General features: G+C 40.4%; 1 protein-coding gene across 41 annotated transcripts in view; it reads right to left on the reverse strand.

Moving 5' to 3' along the window:
* Nucleotides 1-13,666: 13,666 nt before the first annotated feature.
* Nucleotides 13,667-20,196, reverse strand: part of NRCAM (neuronal cell adhesion molecule) — a 312,039-nt gene continuing 305,509 nt past the window's right edge. For all 41 annotated transcript variants that reach the window (XM_055392636.2, XM_055392655.2, XM_055392645.2 and 38 more), the window contains one exon: nt 13,667-16,160. In XM_055392636.2, the coding sequence (XP_055248611.1) occupies nt 15,923-16,160 (238 nt within the window). In that variant the 3' untranslated portion in view covers nt 13,667-15,922. The remainder of the gene's footprint in view (nt 16,161-20,196) is intronic.

Genomic DNA, 20,196 nt, shown 5'->3' on the forward strand with positions numbered 1-20,196 from the left:
AGGAAACTGAGGCACAAAGAAGTTAAGTAACTTGCCTATCATCACACAGATATCAACATTTCTTTTAATTCCCCCGAGATGAACTGAAATAGCAAGAAAGCAGGGGAAGTAGAGTAGGAAAGATCAGGTTGTTGGGGGCCAGTCTCAGGTATGAAATGGCAGAACCAATCCTCCCAGGGACCTTCCCTTCCATCACGCTGAACTGTGCCAGGAAAAATTGTGAAAATCTTTGAAATGAACAAAAATATTACTTGGTATCTTATGTAGTATATCTTTCATGTTTATTTCTGTGTTTGAGCTACTTTACAACTCTGTACTCTTAGAATACTGATAGTAGTACAAACGACTCTTGTCCATGGAAATGCCAGTCGTGTCCTGTAGAGATGCAGTTCATTATTGCCATATAGATATTGATAGATACAGATACCAGCCAATTGATTTCAGCATTTCTGATGGCCTGTACGTGTGTGTTTTTTAAAAAATTCTCCTTTGAACTGGTCATAACATTCTCTTGTTTCTCTCATTAATGAACAAATTGAATAGAATCTTTGGTATATGTTTGCTTTATATTTGTATAAGAGTCATGATTTTGCCTTTAAAAATATTAACCCTTAACATCTGCTTGGCATTCCTAAGTGTGCCTGTGTGGTGTATGTGGTTCCTCCTGCATGGAATGTTTTGCCTACTTTATCTAGATCAAGGATCAGCACTCTACAACCCACAGGTCCAGGCTGGCCACTGCCTGCTTTTATGGGGCCTGCAAACTAAGAACGGCTTTTACATTTTTAGATATTAAGAAAAATTTTAAAAAATAGTATTTTGTGACATATAGCAATGATATGAAATACAAATTTTTGCACTCACAAATAGTTTAATTAGAACTGTCCAATTGATTATCTAAATATTGTCTACAGCTGCCTTGTTTATGCTACAATGGCAGAGTTGAGTAGTTGTGAGAGACCATACCACCTGCAAAGCCAAAAACTCCTACTAGCTGACACTTTACAGAAAAATTTGTTAAGCAATGATCTACTTCATGCTGCTAGAGTCTCAGTATCACCTCCAGGTCATTTTCTCTACTCCTCCATTCTGGGCTGTGTTTCCGTTTCCTGATGCATGTAATCCCCCGCGTGTGTGTCTACTCTAGCCGTTGCCATCCCTGCTGTGTGGCTGACTCTCTCCTTATACCTCCACACCTAGTCTGTAAAGCCTTCAAGGACGTGGGTTTTGTCTTATTTACCCTTCCATCCCCAATGCCTAAGATAGTGACTGGCACATAATTTGCACTCAAAATTTGTTGAATAAATGCTTCTTATCCTGTACTGGGTAACAAGGGCATTTGCATAGCACGGTATTCCGAACAAGTATTTAACAACTGGCTAGCTATCAACCTTATTTTTAAGATAAGATGACAGAAATCAGTTTTTATCTTAATCCCCAGAAATGAAATGATACAGCAAGGAAGTGTGCGGGTAGAGGCAGTGAAGACAAGCTTGCCGGGGCTTGGCAAGAGTGGCTGTGCTCTGAGAAGGTGGAATGTACCTGGATGAGAGCACATGTTTAAAACATCTTAAGGAGACTGCCCATTTCTAACCAGTGTCCAACTTGGGCAGAGATGGGAACAGCTTCTGGGAGTAGCTTTCTCATTGTTTTTCACCTGCCTACTTATCCGTGGGTTTCAGAGTCCCTTCTGCTTGTCTTTCCATCTCCATTAATTCTTTGGTTTTTCTGCTTTGCCCTTCTTGTCATGTCAAGAAACTTTCACCTTGGTCTTGTGGCTTCCTGTACCACTCAGTGTGTCTTACCCAAGCACGTCTCCGGAGGCCAGTTCTGCTTTCTCAGGCAGCTCTTTGTGCTGCTCCAAATTTTCACTTCCGGAAGGTATCATTGGTGAGGAAAGCCAAGGGGTCACGTCACATTCAGTAATCAATACGGGATTTAGGTGATTAAAATAGCTTAGAGAATGAAAATATGGTTAGGAACAAGATTTTCAGAAAACTCTAAGCACTCTTTCAGAACTAAGCATTGTACGATTACAACTGCTCCCCAAATTGGCATCAGTTCTTTTCTGAATCTGTTGATTCTCTTTCTCAGTCTTCAGGTGTGCTTCTCTGCCTTGTCCTGCTACAGGATTTGTCATCACTTGGATGATCTAGGAATTCAGGTCCCAGACCTGAAATCACGTGGAGTCTTATATCTCCTCCACCTACCATAGGCCTAAGCACAAATGTCAGTTCCTCAAAGGCAGTGACCTTCTTTCTGTTTCCTTTGCAACCCTCCCACATCGGCATATTATAGAAGCTACAGGAGGTATTGGCATTGATAAGATCATATTTCCATTTCCCACATGTTATGGGTTGAATGGTGTACTGCACCCCTCCCTCTAAATTCATACGTGGAAGTCCTAATTCCTAGTACCTCAGAGTGTGAACTTATCTAAGAATGGGGTCATTGTAGATGTAATTAAAGTTAAGATGAGGTCATACTGGAGTGGGGTGGGCCCCTAATCCAATATGACTGGTATCCCCTTTCACATACAAAAAGGGAAATTTGGAAATACAGAGACGTGTATATAAGAAAAACACCACGTGAAGACTAGAGTTCTGCTGCCACAAGCCCAGGAACCAGAAGCTAGGAGAGAGCCTGGAACAGCTCTTTTTCCAGCACCTTCAGAGGAAGCATGGCCCTGCTGGCACCTTGATCTTGGACTTCTAGCCTCCAAAACTGTGAGAAGATAAAATTCTATTTTTTTTTTTTTTTTTATTGAGACAGTCTTGCTCTGTTGCCCAGGCTGGAGTGCAGTGCCATGATCTCGACTCACTGTAACCTCCGCCACCTGGGTTCAAGAAATTCTCCTGCCTCAGCCTCTCGAGTAGCTGGGACTACCAGCGTGCGCCACCAGGCCCGGTTAATTTTTTTGTATTTTTAGTAGAGACGGTTTTGCCACATTGGCCGGGCTGGTCTTGAACTCCTGACCTCAGGTGATCCACCTGCCTCAGCCTCCCAAAGTGCTGGGATTACAGGCGTGAGCCACCGTGCCTGGGAAAGTTCTATTGTTTAAACTACTCGGTTCATGGTACTTTGTTACAGAAGTCCTTGCACCCATCTTTCTTCTTCCTAACCCCAGTACTGGGATTGTGGGTCTGTTATCACTTAGAAGCCATTGCCATTTGAGTTTGTTGAACTTTTGCTTTTCCAAACTAAATGTTTCCCCTTGTATTAGTTCTCTCTTGCTGCTGTAACAAAATTACCGCAAACTTGGTGACTGAAAACAACACAAATTTATTATCTTACAGTTAAGAAGTCAGAAGTTTGGAATCAGTCTCACTAAGCTAAAGCCAAGGGTTGGCAGGTCTGGTTCCTTCTGGAGGCTCTGAGGGGAGAATCCATTCCCTTGCCTTTTTCAGCTTCCAGAAGCTTCTGTGGCTCCTTCTTTGTGTCACACAAACCTCTTGCTTTCATTGTCATGTGTCTTGTTACTAAGGTGGATTCTCCTGCCTTCCTTTTATGGGGACCACTGTGACTTTATTGTGCCCACTAGGATTATCCAGGATATCCCTGTCTCTATATTCTTAATCACATTTTTGAAGTCACTATTGCCATGTCATATATTCACAGGTTCCAGGGATTAATTAGGCTATGCACATCTTGGTGGGGGGGATTATTCTTTCTGCTCTACCCTCTTTCCATCTATTTCCTTTCCAAATTTCATTCATTTTCCAGGGTCCTCTTCTAGGATTCCTCTATTTCAGCCCACAGTGGCATCTGTCTTTGTGATTATAGTCTATAGACCACCACAGGGCTTGGTCCTAGATCTCTAATTGTTGGGTATGAAGTCACCTGGTCCGCCAAATGCTCTGAAGGGAAGGTGCCTGAAGTGCAGAGATCATTGTGTTCATTCTTCCATCTCTCTTGAAATCTGTGACATTAGCTATGGGCCCAAAGATGTAAAAAATTGCTTGATGGAAGGATTTGCTTTTTTTTTGGAGTAACTAGATGCAGAGGGGTAAATCTAGACCTCTAGATTTGCCCTCTCTTCTTCCTTTGTCCACGTGCTATGGAAGTAAGACTCAGCTTGACTAAACAGAGTAGAGAGCCAAGATCCCTAGTCATTGTCTACCCATGAGCAAGCTCTCCTGAATACAACTGGTTAAGCGGTTAGGCATGACTTTCATATTCTTACTGTGTCCTTCCCATCTCTATGGAAAATAATTATCATGACACAACCCTGACAACCTCTAACCAGTCCCAACAAGGTTTAGGGGACTTTATGAAACAACCTATAAGAAGAGAGAAAGTCAAGGAAGTCTTGGCTCTGCCTTCTGAAGCATCTGGCGGCTTCACGACCATCAGAGCTTAGATGATTCTTGAAAGCTGGCTGCCCTCATGCCATGCTCTATATGCAAAAATCCAAAGAGAAAGATATGGATCTCTGCTCTTCTATAAAAGTGGGTCCAAGCCTAGGTAGTCAGCTCCAAACCTGCATAGCCAGGAACAGCCATGTTTTTCCTTTTCATAGCTTTTGGACTAGGGGGCTCCTGGCCTTTAAAAACAATAGGCTTGTTTTTCATTTTTAAATATTAGTCTTTTACAACTGGACAGACTTATAGGCCTACTCTCTTCTCATTTTGGATATCCGACTTTCACTTAGTTTAGATTTAAGGAGAAATAATTTAAAGAAAGAGCTTGTATTTTGGAGTCAGACACACTTGAGTTCATAGACTAGGTCTCTTCTACAGCTGTGTAATCTTTGGAAATAAAAGCAACGCCACCTCACAGGATTGGTGAGAACATTAGATGGGAATGATGTACACATTGCCTTGTATAATACTTGGAATTTAATGGGCAGTGAAGTTGGGTTATCTTCTTCTTCCTCCTCATTTTAATCCAGAAATTCCTTGCTAAATGAAGAGGATTAAATGCTGGAAACACATATAAAGTAGGAAAACACAAGGATTGTTTGTATTTGGGGGACAGGATGTGAAAGAATGTAAAATAATTTGCAAAGGATTATGTCTTAGTCTGCTTGGACTGTCATAACAATACCACAGACTGGGTGGCTGAAACAACAGAAGTTTATTTTCTTACAGTTCTGGAGGCTACATATTCCAGAGCAAGCTGCCAGCCAACTCAATTCCTGGCAAGGATTCCCTTTCTGGTTTGCAGATGACCACCTTCTCTCTGTCCTCACATGGCAGAGAGAGAGAGAGAGAGAGAAAGAAAGAGAGAACAAGCTCTGTGTTGTCTCTTGCTATAAAGACACTACTCCTATCAGATCAGGACCTCACTGTTATAATTTCATTTAGCCTTAGTTACCTCCAGAAAGACCCCATCTGTAAACACAGTGACACTGGGAATTGGGGCTTCAACATATGAATTTGGGGTGGAGGGTGACACAAATATCCAGTCCATACAGATTTCAAGGTCATGTTTACACTTGAAATTTTCTTTCATTTCAGATTTTATCTTGGGCATTTTAATTGCATTAAGATTGAGAAGAATGCTTCTTTCCCTACTTCTGCCTTTTTGGACTGTGGTGGCATCAGCCAGTGCTATGGCCTTTCCCCACAGCACTGGAGATGAGTGGGGTCTTCTCACATGTCCCCAATGCATCTGCCCAGTGAGAGTTCCTGTAGTTCACTGCAGATGAAATGGGCTTCTCATGCTACCTCAGTTACCAGAATCGCCCTCTTTAGAGTCTCCTCCCCTCCAAAGATGATGTGGTCTCTCCACATATCATGCCCTCCCTGTTTCTTATCCTAAGTCAGTTGTTCATTGAGTGCATCAAGATGCCAGTTGCTGCTACATTTTTCATTGCTTATTCTGGTATCTCTGTATCTCCACTCAATGCAGCAATGCTTTACTCTGAAAAAGCATTTGGTCACAGTGTTTCTATGCAAAGCTGCTGCATGCCTATATTTTTATTCATAGTATCCGATGGTATTGTATAAAATGGTGTGTTTTCTTTTTAAGGGACTGAGAACATTTTTTTCCCCCAGAGAAAATAGAAAAGAACAGGTCTGAAGGGGAAACCACAAACAGGGGCGACAAAAGCAGGCACTAAGGGAAAGACATCTCATTTGCCTTGGTGGTCTGGGGAAGTTTTTGTCAAAGGAATTGCTTTAAAAATGCTGAAGTTTGTGGAAAAATGGTTGCATGCATACCCCAGTGAGACTTATATAAAAAGAATCTTGCATTCTCTCCTTAATTCACTCCAGCAATATTTATTGATTATCAACTGTGAGGCTATACAGTGTCTGGTACATATGAGGCACTCAGCAAGTATCCTCAAAAGAAGAAGAGAATACACAAGTCTTAGGGATTTGTTTCTAGGAAGGAGGGATACGGTGGTGGACATAAGTCAGTCCCCTGTCTTCTTAGAGCTCTAGTTTGGGAATGCAGACACTCAGTGTGTGAGTAAATAAATACAAAAACAAATTTCAGGCTATGATAACTGCTATAAGGAAAACAAAGCATGACATGTGTGTGAGAAAGAGTAATAGAGGAAGGGAGCTCTTTGTAGACAAGACGTGACAGGAGGCATTATTCTACTGCAGCCTGGAGAATGAGGAGTGAACCATGCAGAGACCTGGAGGAAGAACCTCCAGGTAGACAGAACAGCAAATGCAAAGCCTCTGGGTGGGAAAGGCCACAGTTTTTGTGTGAAGAAAAGAAAGGGGGCCAATGTGGCTAGAGCAGAGTGGGAAGGAGGAAGGGAGCAAGCGGCTCTGGTCAGAAATTTGGATTTTCTTCTAAGTGGAGTAGGAAGTCTTTGAAGTATCTTAGACAGGGAGTTATACAATCTCTCTTTTGCAGAGATTAGCAAACTATGGCCCATGGGTAAATCTGGCTAGTCATAGTTACACCCATTCATTTAAATATTCTCCAGGGCTGCTTTTGCTGTACAATGACAGAGCTAGCAGTTGCAACACAGAACAAATGGCCTGCAAAGCCTAAGTTATTTACTGTCTAATTTATTATTATCATTATTATTTTTTGAGACAGGGTCTTGCTCTGTCACCCAGGCTGGAGTGCAGTGACATGAATAGTGATCACTGCAGCCTTGACCTCCTGGGCTCAAGTGATCCTGCTAAGTAACCAGGACCACAAGTCCCAGCCATCACACCTGGCTAACTTTTTAATTTTTTTGTAGAGATGGGGGTCTCACATTGTTGCCCAGGCTGCTCTGAAACTCCTGGGCTCAAGCAATCTTCCTGCCTTGGCCTCCCAAAGTGCTGGAATTAAAGACATGAGCTACTGTGCCTGGCCTATCTGGTTTTTTAAAGAAAAGGACTGCCAACCCTGTTGTGTTGTGTGAAGTATGGCTTACAGGAGGGCAAGAGAAGCAGGCATACAGGTGGGAGGCTGGAGATGCAGAATGTGATGTGTTTAACATATATTTTGGAAACAGACTTCTAGAATTGACCAATGGACTTGTTGGGGAGGGGTGGGGAGCTTAAAAGATGACTCCTGGGTATTTTGCCGTGAGCCAAAGTGGTGCCATTTACTAAGATTGGGCACTACTATAGACTGAATATTTAAGTCCTTCCAAATTCATATATTAAATACTAACCCCCACTGTGATGGTATTAGAAGGTAGGGCCTTTGGGAAATGATTAGGTCATGAGCCCTCATGAATGATATTAGTCCCCTCATAGAAGGGACCTCAGAGGAATCCCTTGCCCCTTGAAAGCTAGGATACAGGATGCTGTTTAAGACCTGGAGAGCAAAAATGAGGGTGGTACCAGGAAGGAGTAAGACAGGTAGTAAAAACTCGGGGGTGGGGGGCTAAGAAAGAGAAACAGGATGGCACACGATACTAAGCTGGTGCTACCAAACAGCTAAGGCTTCACTGCTCTTGTGATGTTTCACTGAAGAAACAGGAGGGCTGGGAGGGGATGTGCCCCACAATATGGTGTAGGCATCATAAGCCTAATTTATGCATAGCCTATTCACTTCTCAGACAAACGTAAGCCTAGTGATGGTTTCTTCTACCAGCTTTGTGGAGGTGTAACTTACATATTATAAATTCACTTGCTTCGAGTATAAAATTTAATGATTTTTAGTAAATTTACCATTCTGTGCGGTTATCAACACAATCCAGTTTTAGAACATTTCCATCACTCCAGTAAGATGCCGCATGCCAACTTGCAGTTAATCCTTGTTCCCATTCCCAGTCTCAGACAATCACTATTGTCCATTGTCTTTAGAAGTTTGCATTTTCTGAACATTTTAAGGAAATGGAATCATGCAATATGTGGGTTTTTGTGTGTGGTGGCTTCTTTAGTTCAGCATAATGTTTTTGACGGTCCTCCACATTTTGGCATGTGTTAGTGCTTTTCAAAAAATTGCTGAATAGTAGTATTCCATTTACTTGTATAGATATGCCATTTAGTTGTGTGGCTATGCCACATTTTGTTTATCCATTCATCTGTTGATGGACATTTTTTTTGGGGGCAATTATGATCAATGCTTCTCTGAACATTCCTGTACAAGTCTATGTGTGGACATGTGTTTTCATTTTTCTTGGGCGTATACCTAGAGGTGGAATTGCTTGCTAGGTCATATGGTAAACTTTCATTTAACATGTTAAGAAATCACCAAACTGTTATATTCTTACCAGCAATGTATGAGGGGCCTATTTACTCTAGATGTGTTTTCCGTGAGAGGAATATGAGAGAATTTGAGATCAAACATGGGCTGTGGGAAGAAACATATTCAAAATACTGTTCATTAAATACTTTCACACAATAGGGCGGGAACAAGTTGTTTCTTTACACTGGTTTCAATCTTGGCTGCATATTAGAATCATCTGGGGAGCTTTAACAAGTCGTGATGTCCAAGCCACGTCTCAGACAATTACAATAAAGATGCTGTGAGGGTGGGTGGGCAGGTATTAGGGTTTTGAAACTCCCCAGGTGATTTCAGTGTGCAGTCTGAGAAGCTCTTATGTGAAAAAAAAAAGTTTGTCAAGTCATTCACCGAGATAATGAGCTAAATAGTTACAGCTGAAGACAGACAGTGTCCATAGGACACGCTGAGTGAGACTGGAAAATTTTTATGGCTATAGAAGGAACAAAGGATGTACTGTCTGGCAAACAGTAGCTTTTGTGATTATCTTCATATACTTTTTCCAGTATTATTTCAGCCATGAAGTGGAGGAGAGAGGATGATAACTGAAGGGGGTAAGTAGGGTGGGAATCAAAGGTTTCAATGGTCCATTTGTTTTATATGGTAGAGACTTGAACGGCGTGAATGTCAACAGACACTCCAGTTAAACAGGAGAAGAAATAACTGCTGGGTAAGAACCCACCAAAGAAGAGAGAGATGCCAGCTCAGGTAGAGGGACTGGCCCTCGTTAGGAGGAAGGATGGCTCCTCTGTCTTAACAGGAGGTAGAGGTAGAGAATGAGAAAATATTGAGGCAAACATTTTGGTTTGCTAGCAGGAAGATGAGGAAATTCCCATCTATGCTTCCCACCTCCCTTTTCAGTGAATTATGATGTAAGGTCATTTTGTAGAAAGTGATTTGTGAGGCTGGGCACAGTGCCTCACACCTATAATCCCAGCACTTTGGGAGGCCAAGGCGGGTGGATCACTTGAGGTCAGGAGTTCAAGACCCAGCCTGGCCAACATGGGGAAACCCCGTCTCTACTATTAGCCAGGCATGATGGTGGACACTTGTAATCCCAGCTACTTGGGAGGCTGAGGCAGGAGAATCACTTGAACCTGGAAGGCAGAAGTTGCAGTGAGCTGACATCACACCACTACACTCCCGCCTGGGTGACAGAGTGGCAATCTGTCTCAAAAAAAAAAAAAAAATAAAAGAAAGTGATTTGTGAGAGTAAGTGGAGAGAGAGGGCAGGGTTGAATCCTTCAGGAGAGTGAAGAAGATTTGACATAGTCATTGTTGAGTGTGAGAATGTAAGTTCCCCTGAGAAAAATAGCAGGTCTACTAGGCAGTGTTGAGAGTTGAACCATTTGAAGATATTTATAAAACTGTAGTGACACTGATCTTCTCAGCCCCTAGGGGTGGGCAGGAGAAAGCAGACAGTAGACTTGCTCCTGAGTCCCAGAATTTCTCTATGGGTATTTAGAAAAGACAGAAGGCCAAAGGAGTTTAATGTAAAGCAGGAGTGTTTCACATATGGACTATAACATCTGTGCTGGAGGAGGGATGGAGAAAAGGGGTAAGGTGAAGGGTCGATGGAAATCGGAGGGGCAGTGGAGAGGCTGTGGGCAGAGTGAGATGTGTAGACTACATGATCATGGAGGGAGAGATGTCAAGGAACTGTACCTAGGACTGATGGGTTGCCCTTATGAGTAATGGCAGAACTTGTCCCCATTTCCTCACCTACTCACTCTTCATCTCATTCCAATCTGAACTACACTCCAGGTGGTTACTTTTACTAAGGTCTTAGATGACCTTTATGTCTTCAAATCCACGAAATAGTTTTCAGTCCTCATTTTGCTTGATTTTTCAGTATAATATGACATTATCAACCATTCTCTGGTCTTGAAATGGTCTCTTTCACTGGCTTCCAGGACAACACATTCTCTTTATTTCTTCCTGACTTCGGGCTCCTGTTTACTGGTCTCCTTTAGAGGTCTGTCTTTCTCTTCCTGTCTATTATATTTGGAAGTTTCTGAGTAAGTTTTAGTCCTCAGCCTTCTTGCCTGTACTCTTTCCCTAGGCAATCTCATCCATGCCTCGTTGTTTAAATTGCTACTCGTCATCTCAGAAGTTTCTTTGGAGCTGTAAGCTCAAATATCCAATTCCTATCAGTTATTTCCACTTGGATGTCTCAGGTTTTCATACTCCTCATTTATTATTCTGAAATTATAATGTGCCCCCAAATCTAGTTCTTTTCCGAAGAACGCCTTCCTGACCACCTTGACCAGGCTGGGCTCTGCCATCATTTGCTCTCATGGAATGGTGTGCCTTCCCTTTATAGCTCTTACCTCAGTTTGGAATTACACATTCACTTAGGTGAGTATTTGACAATGTCTGTCTGCTCACACCAGCTTCCAGCCTACATAAGAACAGGAACTACATCTGGTTTTGCTCATCTTGTATCTTCCCAAATTAGCAAAATACTTGGGTCTAGAAGGTGCTCAGATTTGTGTGTGTGTGTGTGTGGGTTTGTTATTAAGAACCATAAGATCTAAGCAGAAAGATATATTTGAAAACGTCTGCTATCTGTCATTTTCAAGTCGAAAAAGCAGAGGCTTGGAGAGGTGGGAGATTAGGGGGTTCATTTATATACTGTCACACAGCTAGTTGATGGCAGAGCTGGAATCTGAATCTGTTCCCACCCTCTAGGGAGGCTGGTTGACACTAAGGGGTCATTTTCCTGCCTGGTGCCATTTCGGCCAATAGAACCAAACCAAGCTTGGTAAAGCAGAGCAGAAACTTTGTTAATAAAGAAATGGAGAAGGGAAGCTCATACTCAAAGCACCTTCTTGCCACGGGGGAGGGGGAGGTGGTGGTGGGGGAAGGAGAGGGGCGGGTAAAGGGGGATGTTAAGAGCTCTTAGGGCAGGTAGGTGGAGACTGGGGCGGGATTCCTGAAAAAAGGTGGGTTCTTCCAGGAGGCGCTACAGTGTGCACAGTCTTGTCTTTTGTACTTGGCACTTTTTGTGCCTAGCAAGGTACATTTCTGGCCCCTGGGCAGAGGTCTTAGCATGGTAATGAAGCAAGAATTCAGGTCGGGGCAGTACTGCTGAGCTACTTCATGGTTACTGGCATCCGGCCTTCCTTTCTGTAAGCAAGCGCAGATGCGAGCACAGGTTAATTTCACAGGTTTGGGGGCTTCCTGAAGTAATTGGGGTTATGTTGCTATGACAAATCCCCATCTCTTTCCGGTCCAGTGAATTTTCCACCTCCACCTAGGAACTATTTATTTATTTAGTATAAATATTCAAGTAGTATTCTCTCCCTCCCTGGCTTTTTTTTTTTTTTTTTTTTTTTTTTTTTTAGTGAAAAGAGCTGTGCTTAAACTGTGCTTTTTTGGGGGTGCTATACCGTCCCAAAACATCAAACCATTGGCAGATAAAATAGCATACTCTGGAGAAGAGGGAGATGCCATTTTAAGGACGTGCCTCTCCTCATCCCTACCGACTTGCAGCAGTGATAGGGACGCTTAGTAGGACCCAGGAGGCACACTCCTCCTTCCTCTCCCAATACGGAACCTCCCCGGCCACAATCATTAAGAGGAAGAAGCTTAACAAGGCTCACAGGGACACGTGCTTGCTCCCTGGATGCTGTGGACTCGTCAGAGAAAGCTGCAAATCCCATTTTCCCCTGTTGCAGCAGGCAATCATTTTTTGCATGATCAGATCACAAGCTGATTATCAAAACTGGTTTGCACTGTGTCCAGAGGCCACTTTTTCCTGCAAGCAGGTTTCTCTCGCACTGCATAGAGCAGGGGAGCCCTCTGGTGGTAATCTGCAGGAAAATTTCCTGAGCGGGAGGGATTTGCTTAATTTGGGTAAGAATTCTTCATATTCTTTTCCCTTGCCTCCATAAGCCTTTTCCAAAATTGCGGGGCGCGGTGGCTCATGCCTCTAATCCCAGCACTTCTTTGGGAGGCCAAGGCGGGTAGGTCACTTGAGGTCAAGAGTTTGAGACCAGCCTGGCCAACATGGCAAAACCTCTGTCTCTACTAAAAATACAAAAATTAGCCGGGCATGGTGGCACACACCTGTAATCCCAGTTACTTGGGAGGCTGAGACACGAGAATTGCTTGAACCAACCCAGGAGGTAGAGGCTGCAGTGAGTGCCTCTGCTCTTCAGCCTGGGTGGGAGAACGAGACTCTGTCTCAAAACAAAACAAAATCAGCCATTAGAGGTAAACCAGGCCTGTTGTAAGCCATCTGAACAAGAAAGTTCATACCATCAATGGACCAATGCTTTTTGGGGTCAAGATTGCATTTCTCCAGACCCTTTTTGCTAAAGAGCCCCAGGACTGATGATGAGGACAAAGCTATGGATTGTGAATTTGGCGGATGTTGTAGAGGGGAGGAGAGGCCCTGAAGTGCTGTTCTGAAGTGAGTGACAGACATGCCCTCCAGGTGGAAACACCAAGCTCTACATAGCACTTTAAGGTTCACTTATATAACATGTGATGCAAATCACCATGGAGGAGGGCAGCTCTGAGCCAGCAGGAGGTCTTGTCGGTGTGATGCTGGGACCAGGGGGCTGGAGAATAAGGGGCAGGTGGTGGAACATGAGAACACGCCAGGGCTTGGCTGTTTGCCAAAGGGTTTGAGAAGATTAGAAGCATGAGGGTGGAGAGAAGGGAGAGGGTGACATACATTCGATACCTGTAATGTCCCTCTTCAGACAGGAGAGTTAAGAAATCTAAGTCGCCTGTGATTCGGGAGGGCAGAGTCCAGGCAAGCAGAAGAGAAGCGCCGGGCCCAGGCAGACACCAGGAACCAGGCTTTGGGAAAGGAGGAACCACCTGATTTCTTGAACTTTTCTCAAAAGGCTGGGAATATCTAGTCCTGTTTTTCATTCAAATGTTTTTGATATGTCCTATTAGATCTGTTTTATATTTTGTTTTAATTTTCTCTGCATAGAACAGCCTTTTGAAAGTAAAAAATAAAATTTTTCACCATTTTAAAACATTAGGCAATATATGTTTGAAAAAGTTAAAAGTCACAAAGAGATCAAGACTGTTTAATAGTTACTTTTTTGAGGGAGATCCAGTCACATTTGCCTGTACCATTACATACACCATTACTTGGACATTCACACTCAATTGGGAACATAAATTACAAAAGAGAGAGGAACTTTTAAAACCACATTTAATTTTTAATACCAAATCTGTTGCACTATTACAGAAGTGACCCTTTCATGCACAGATAAATTTCGCATCTACCAGTATGGAAGAGGAAAAAATGTATTTTTATTGTTCTCCCAAAATATTGGCAAATTTAAAGTAACTTTTAATCTTTGTGCTCTCTGATGCCAAGGCAAACCTGTTTTGTTTTTTTATATTTTTAAGAGACAGGTGGATCTGTGAAAAATGAATATAGAGACATGAAAGTATTTAGGGCCATCTTTACCTGGGATTACTTTAAATTATGCTTTACCTATATATATCAAACATGCCAGGTTACTAGGCCTACTGTGCCCCATAGACAAAGCTCTGAAGATTTCATCGAAAAATCTGCTGTCAATACGTAGAAAAGTTCACTATTTCAGTTTCACAGCAAAAAAGGCGGGGGGAGGGGGGAACCCAATAGATATTTAAGTAGATGCTTTCCAATCCCATTCACTGCATTAATTAGCTTACCTCTTATACAACATAAACATTGCATGTTTATTTGTATGTAACACCTATAAGCATATAGCATCTACATTTTAAGTGTATTTACAAATTCAACAAAATATCTACATATAAAAAGCTTTACTTAAAATTAAACTTGATGCAAGTTATGAGAAACCAATTTATTGGCAAATGAAACTGAGCATTCCTTCAACCATAGGTTGTTATAGATTTTCATATTTGGAGGTAACCCATTTGATAGATATTGTTTATGAATACGATAGAATATATATTTACTTTTTAAACTGCAGATGTAATCCCTTAGACCGTTGGCCTTTTAAGCACTTGCCTGATTTCTTAGATTCTGAAATGTATCCATAGCAATTTGCATACACGCTGTTTAATGCTGCAGAGTTTTGAACACTTAGATAGGCAAAGTCTTGGAGAATAATATATTACTGTTGGCATGCTGTTGTATGCTTTTAGTGTTGGAATAACTTAGTTTTAAAATTAATTTTTTAGCATGTTGACATCTTTCTTACTGAATGTAATAGAAACCATAAAGGACCACAAAATCATCATGTGCTTCAGTTGGCGACAAAGATTTTCTTTTTATGCTTATGAGGAAATGCTATTTCAAATAAACTGTCTTATTTTTATTTTCATGTTTCCTTCTTTTCCCAGCATTGCAGTTTTCATGAACTCTGCTTTTTAAAAGTTACTTTTAGACAATGACAGTAATCTAGGACTCAGAATGGACTGGGCCAGCTGATACAGAATGCACGATGTTGTGGAATGCTTAATATCTGAAGGCACTGTATGTGTCTTGCCCTGTGTTCTCTGGAATAATGTTTGAAATTTAATTTGGATGATTTGTTTTTGATTCTTTCAGTATGGCACAAATGCCGAAATGCACTGCAATACACATTGTTTATGCCTAAAAACAACCGAACATAGAAATGATGTAAAAAGTAGAACACTGTGCTGCTGTAATGCCTGGAAGATTAAGAAGCCTACGGAGTAACAGGAGCCAAGAGTAGGTAATAGTTCTCAGTAAGCATCAGCAATGTGACTGTCATAATGAACTCATTTAGCAAGTATATACTGTACAAACTGTTCCTAACAGTCTCCCAAAAAGACTAACGACAGCTATACATAGTCACCAATTTCACAACAATGTCCACAAAGACATTGAAGTTCTAGAGAATACTACAGTAACACTCTTGACAATGAAAACGGAATTCATATATAGGGGTTCAGCTGAGGGTAGTATAAACAAAGTATCAAACCATGTTTTCATAACATACACGGGTATGTCCTTTAAATGTGGAGCATTTTTCATGCATCATATTGAACTGTATCCTGCAGAGGAAATAACAGGATCTGTTGGTGATGTTGCATTATTTTTTATCAGTTCTGAGGAAATCAAGAATACCCATTTTGAACGAAAAAGTATGCACTTTGCATTCCAGTTCACATTAACATATCATTTGACTGAGTTATGTTTTTGCTGTAACTATTCTCATAATATTAACATACAGCAGAAAATATACTCTCTACCCATATGTTCATAGTATGAGAGGGCTGACAAACAAGTGCTTAGGATAAACATTCTAGAGAAATGGAATATTGGCAAAGAGCTTAAAAATTAAACAAAGGAATTCATGGCGTTGACAGGAGAAGGTGCCTCTGAGCTTTCGTTTCCTTCAGCCGGCTCTTTCTCTTTCTTACCACTGTATTGTCCAATAAAGGAGCCATCCTCATTGAACTGGCCATTAACCCCTTCTCCATAGTCAACTAGGCTGTCGTCACTATCTTCTTTTTTCACAGTCCTGTCTGAAGGAGTTCGACTTCCTTTTTTCAAAGGCTTGTGGTCTTCTGCGTCACTGGAAGAAAGAGAAAACATTTTTGTTAAGATTGGCATTTAGGTAACATTTTCTGTTTTTAAAGACCATGCATGCAAATTATGAGAAAGCATTTGGAGTCCTGGGCTTCTCTGGCCAAATCTAATTTTCAGGTTGACTCCAATGACGAGGATGAGTTGGAATGGAAATCAGGAGCAGAAATGGTTGAATCATGAAGTCTTCAGTAGAGTGGATGGCTCCCAATAGTGTATGTTAATTTCAATGACAAATTCTGATTCCTGAGTTGAAAGCAATCCAGAAATAATCACAAGCATTAAATAAGAAAGAATTCAGAAAAGTAGAAAAATCATCACTATTTTGAATTCAAAAAGGCAAAAGCTTATGGCAAGTAAAGAAGTTAGTATGTTAAACTGCATAATATCTCTGATTCCTTGGTTGTGAATGGAGCATGATTTTGGTTAAGTGTGAAATGTGGATTTTTTTTTTCTGAGCCAGAAGGAGAAGCAAAATCCTGCATTTCAAATAATTTTGTTATCAATGCAGGCCAGACTGTAAACTTCAACCTTACCTTTCAAGAGACCTACAAATCCCATTAAAAGGATGCAGAAGAAACAAATGAAAACAGCCTAAGAAGAAAAGCAAAATCCTTATACTGATAGTACACAGTATTTTTTTGTTTTTTTGGTAAAAATTTTAGTTAATGAGTAAAGATTTATTAATCTGGAAAGAGACACACTTTAACTTAAAAGCTCTACATTTGTACTATGAATGGCATGCCAATATATTCTAAAGAATGTGAATGACTCCAAACATGTAATAGTAAATGCTTCCTACACTCATGTTAACCCCCTAGCTCCCTTCTTCCTTGTGTGTTATGCAGCCTGACTATACTGGATGGGAATCTGAGGAGTGTACTTTAATACGACTTTACAAGATTCCATTATTATAATTTTTGCTTATTTCTCTGTTGAACCCGTAAGCACAATTTCTGGAAGTCAAAGAGTAATCATTATGTTTTTGAATGTTCATCGATACGGTCAAATAACTAGTTATGCATATTGACCTATTTTTTAATAGGTAACATTTGGGAAAAAAATAGAAAAAGGCAATGACAGGATCTAACATTTTGTTTTCTTTCAAAGAACAAAAATGCAAGGCAAAATAGGAAACATATACAGTATTAGTAAAAATGAAAAAGCCTTAACATACAAAAGGTATCACTGGCTGCAGTATTTAATCTAGCAATTTGTGCTAAGACTTTACTGCTCCCTCTGTTTCAGACAGTGACGTTTTTTTTCAAGCCAAGATACAAACATTTCAAGATGCACAAGTATCCTGGCTCTTTTGACAATAACTTTTACTAGGGATTTCAATTTTTCTCCAAGAAGAAAATCTCAAGACTGGGAAATAATGCTAGCATAATATGACACTGGCATATGCCACTGAAAACAACCTGTTTCAGTAATACACAATTTCTTGTTGCAAACTGAAAAAACTATATTTTCACCACTGCTAATAAACAACTGGGGGGAGGGAGACAGAGAGAGAGAGAGAAAAGTAGGAGTTAAGTAAGGGGAGTGGCACGGCTAAATCAGGGCTTGTGGAACATCATTGTAAGGATGCTGCCTTTAACTCTGAGTGAGACAGGAAGCCCTGGGAGGGTTTTCAAAGAATAAGTGACATGCTCTGACTTATATTTTAAAAGCACTACTCTGCCATCAGTGTTGAGAATAGCCTACCTTAGAGGGCTGGGGTTGGTAAACTTCAGTAAAATTAGGCCACGCCCATTTATCACATAATGTCTATGGCTGCTTTAGCGCTAGAATAGCAGAACTGCAGAGTTGCAGCAGAGACAGCGTGGCCTGTAAAGTCTAAAATATTTAGTTGACCAACCTCTGCTCTATAGAGTCAGGGGAGAATATTACAATAATCCAGGAGTGAGATGACTGTGACTTGGACCAGAGTGGAACACTGGAGGTGGTATAAAATGCTCAGATTATGAACATATTTTGAAGGTAGAGCCAACAGGATTTTCTGATAGGTTAGATATGGAATAACAGAGAAAAAGATGGTGCCAGGATTTTTGGTTTGAGCAACAGGAAGCTTGGAAGTACTGTTACTATGCAGTGGAGCACGTTGGGAGGGGAAAATCAATGGTTCCATTTTGAGCATATTAAAGTTTGAATATGTCATGAGAACCACTCCTTTAATCATTTTTTGAGGCTAGTATAACATTGATATCTAAAACCAATAAGAACGCTTTAAGAAAGTCAAACTACAGGCTAATCTCATTCATGAACATAGATGAAAAAACCCCAAACAAACCATGACCAAACCAAATTTAGCAATCTATGAAAAATATAATATTTCATATCCAGGTTGGGTTTATTCCAGGAATGCAGGTTTAGTTTAGCATTAAAACATCAATTCATATAATCATTTTAGCAGAAGAAAATAAAAATATGATAATCTCAGTAAATTTAGAAAGAGGTATATGAAAAAACTCAACACCCATTCATGATAAAAACATTAGGAATAGAATGTATTTTTATTCCTAACATTAGGAATAGAATATATCTTCATTAACCTGATTAAGGGTAGCAACAAGAAACCTAAAGTAAACATCATCCTTAATGGTGAACACTGAAAACTTTGTTTGAAATCAGAAATAATAATAATGATGGCTGCTATCACCACTTCTAATCAAAACTGAATTAAAAGTCCTAAGCAACTTGATAAGAAAAAGAAATAGATGAAAGGAAGCTATCATTATTCATAACTGATATGATTGTGCATATAAAAAATCCAGAAGAATCTACAGGTAAATGTTAGAATATAAAGAGATTTTAATAATGTTGCTTGATACAAGATTAGCATAAAAGTCAATTCTACTTATGTTCTTGCAAACAATTAGGAAATAAAATTTAAAATATTATTCCATTTATGAGACCATAAACATGAAGTATATAAAGACAAATCCAACAAAAATATGTGTAAGACCTCCGAAGAAAATAAAACTTTCAGAGTTATTAAAGAAGATCTGCATGAATGGAGGAATGTTCTACATCCATGGATAGAAGACTCAAATATAGTAAATATGTTAACCTTCCCCATATTGCCCTTTAGCTGCAATTTATTTCCAGTAACAGCTCAGCAGGTTTTTATGTGGATCTTGGCAGGCTGATTCTATGATGTACAAATAAATGAAAAGGGCTAAGAATATTTAAAAGGTTCTTGAAGAAGACAACTAAAGTTAGAGAACTGGACCTAGCAGATATCAAGACTTATTAAAACCTATATTATTAAGACAGTATAGTCTTGGTGCAAAGATAGATTGACCAATGGAATGGAATATAGGGTCTTGAAACTGGTGGAAGATCTTTTTGTTAGCTTTATTCCTATGTCATATTTTTATGCTATCATAACTAGAATAAGTTTTAAAGTCTTATTTTCCAATTGCTTGCTGATACATAGAAATATAAGACTTTTATGTTAATTTTGTGTCGAGCAACATTACTAAACTCTCTTATAAATATTTGCTTGCTGATTCATGTGGGTTTTTACATACAAAATCATAACAGTTATCATTAATGACCAGCCAAGAAGGGGTTCCCCCAAAACATCCATTCATGCCAGCTTAACGGCTGTGGTGGAGGAGAGAATCAACAGCAAAACAGGCTGTGCTTGAAAGAAGAGAAGGAAGTGGGATTCTCCCTCCTCCAACAGAGTCTTTCCAGGAAAAGCCATTCAAAGGCAGTGAGATCTTTTGAAGACCAGTCTTTAATAAGTGGTGTGATATAATATCATATACTTCAATAATAAGAATCTGGTTAAATGAGAAAAAATTATATAAGTCATACACACAGTGCTGGGTTTGTGTTCAACAAGCATACATGTCCATCTCCCATCACATCTCTTCTCTCCACTCCAGGTCCCTACTTCAGAGAGATTTTTTTCTCCTAAGAAATACCTTGTGCAACACACACGCGGAACTTTCCAGGTGTAGTGAGTGGTTATGACTCTATGAGAAGCACAGTATGAGGGCTTGCCTTTTTCA

This window comes from Gorilla gorilla, chromosome 6 (assembly GCF_029281585.2).
Source record: "Gorilla gorilla gorilla isolate KB3781 chromosome 6, NHGRI_mGorGor1-v2.1_pri, whole genome shotgun sequence".
In the NCBI taxonomy this organism is placed as follows: domain Eukaryota; kingdom Metazoa; phylum Chordata; class Mammalia; order Primates; family Hominidae; genus Gorilla; species Gorilla gorilla.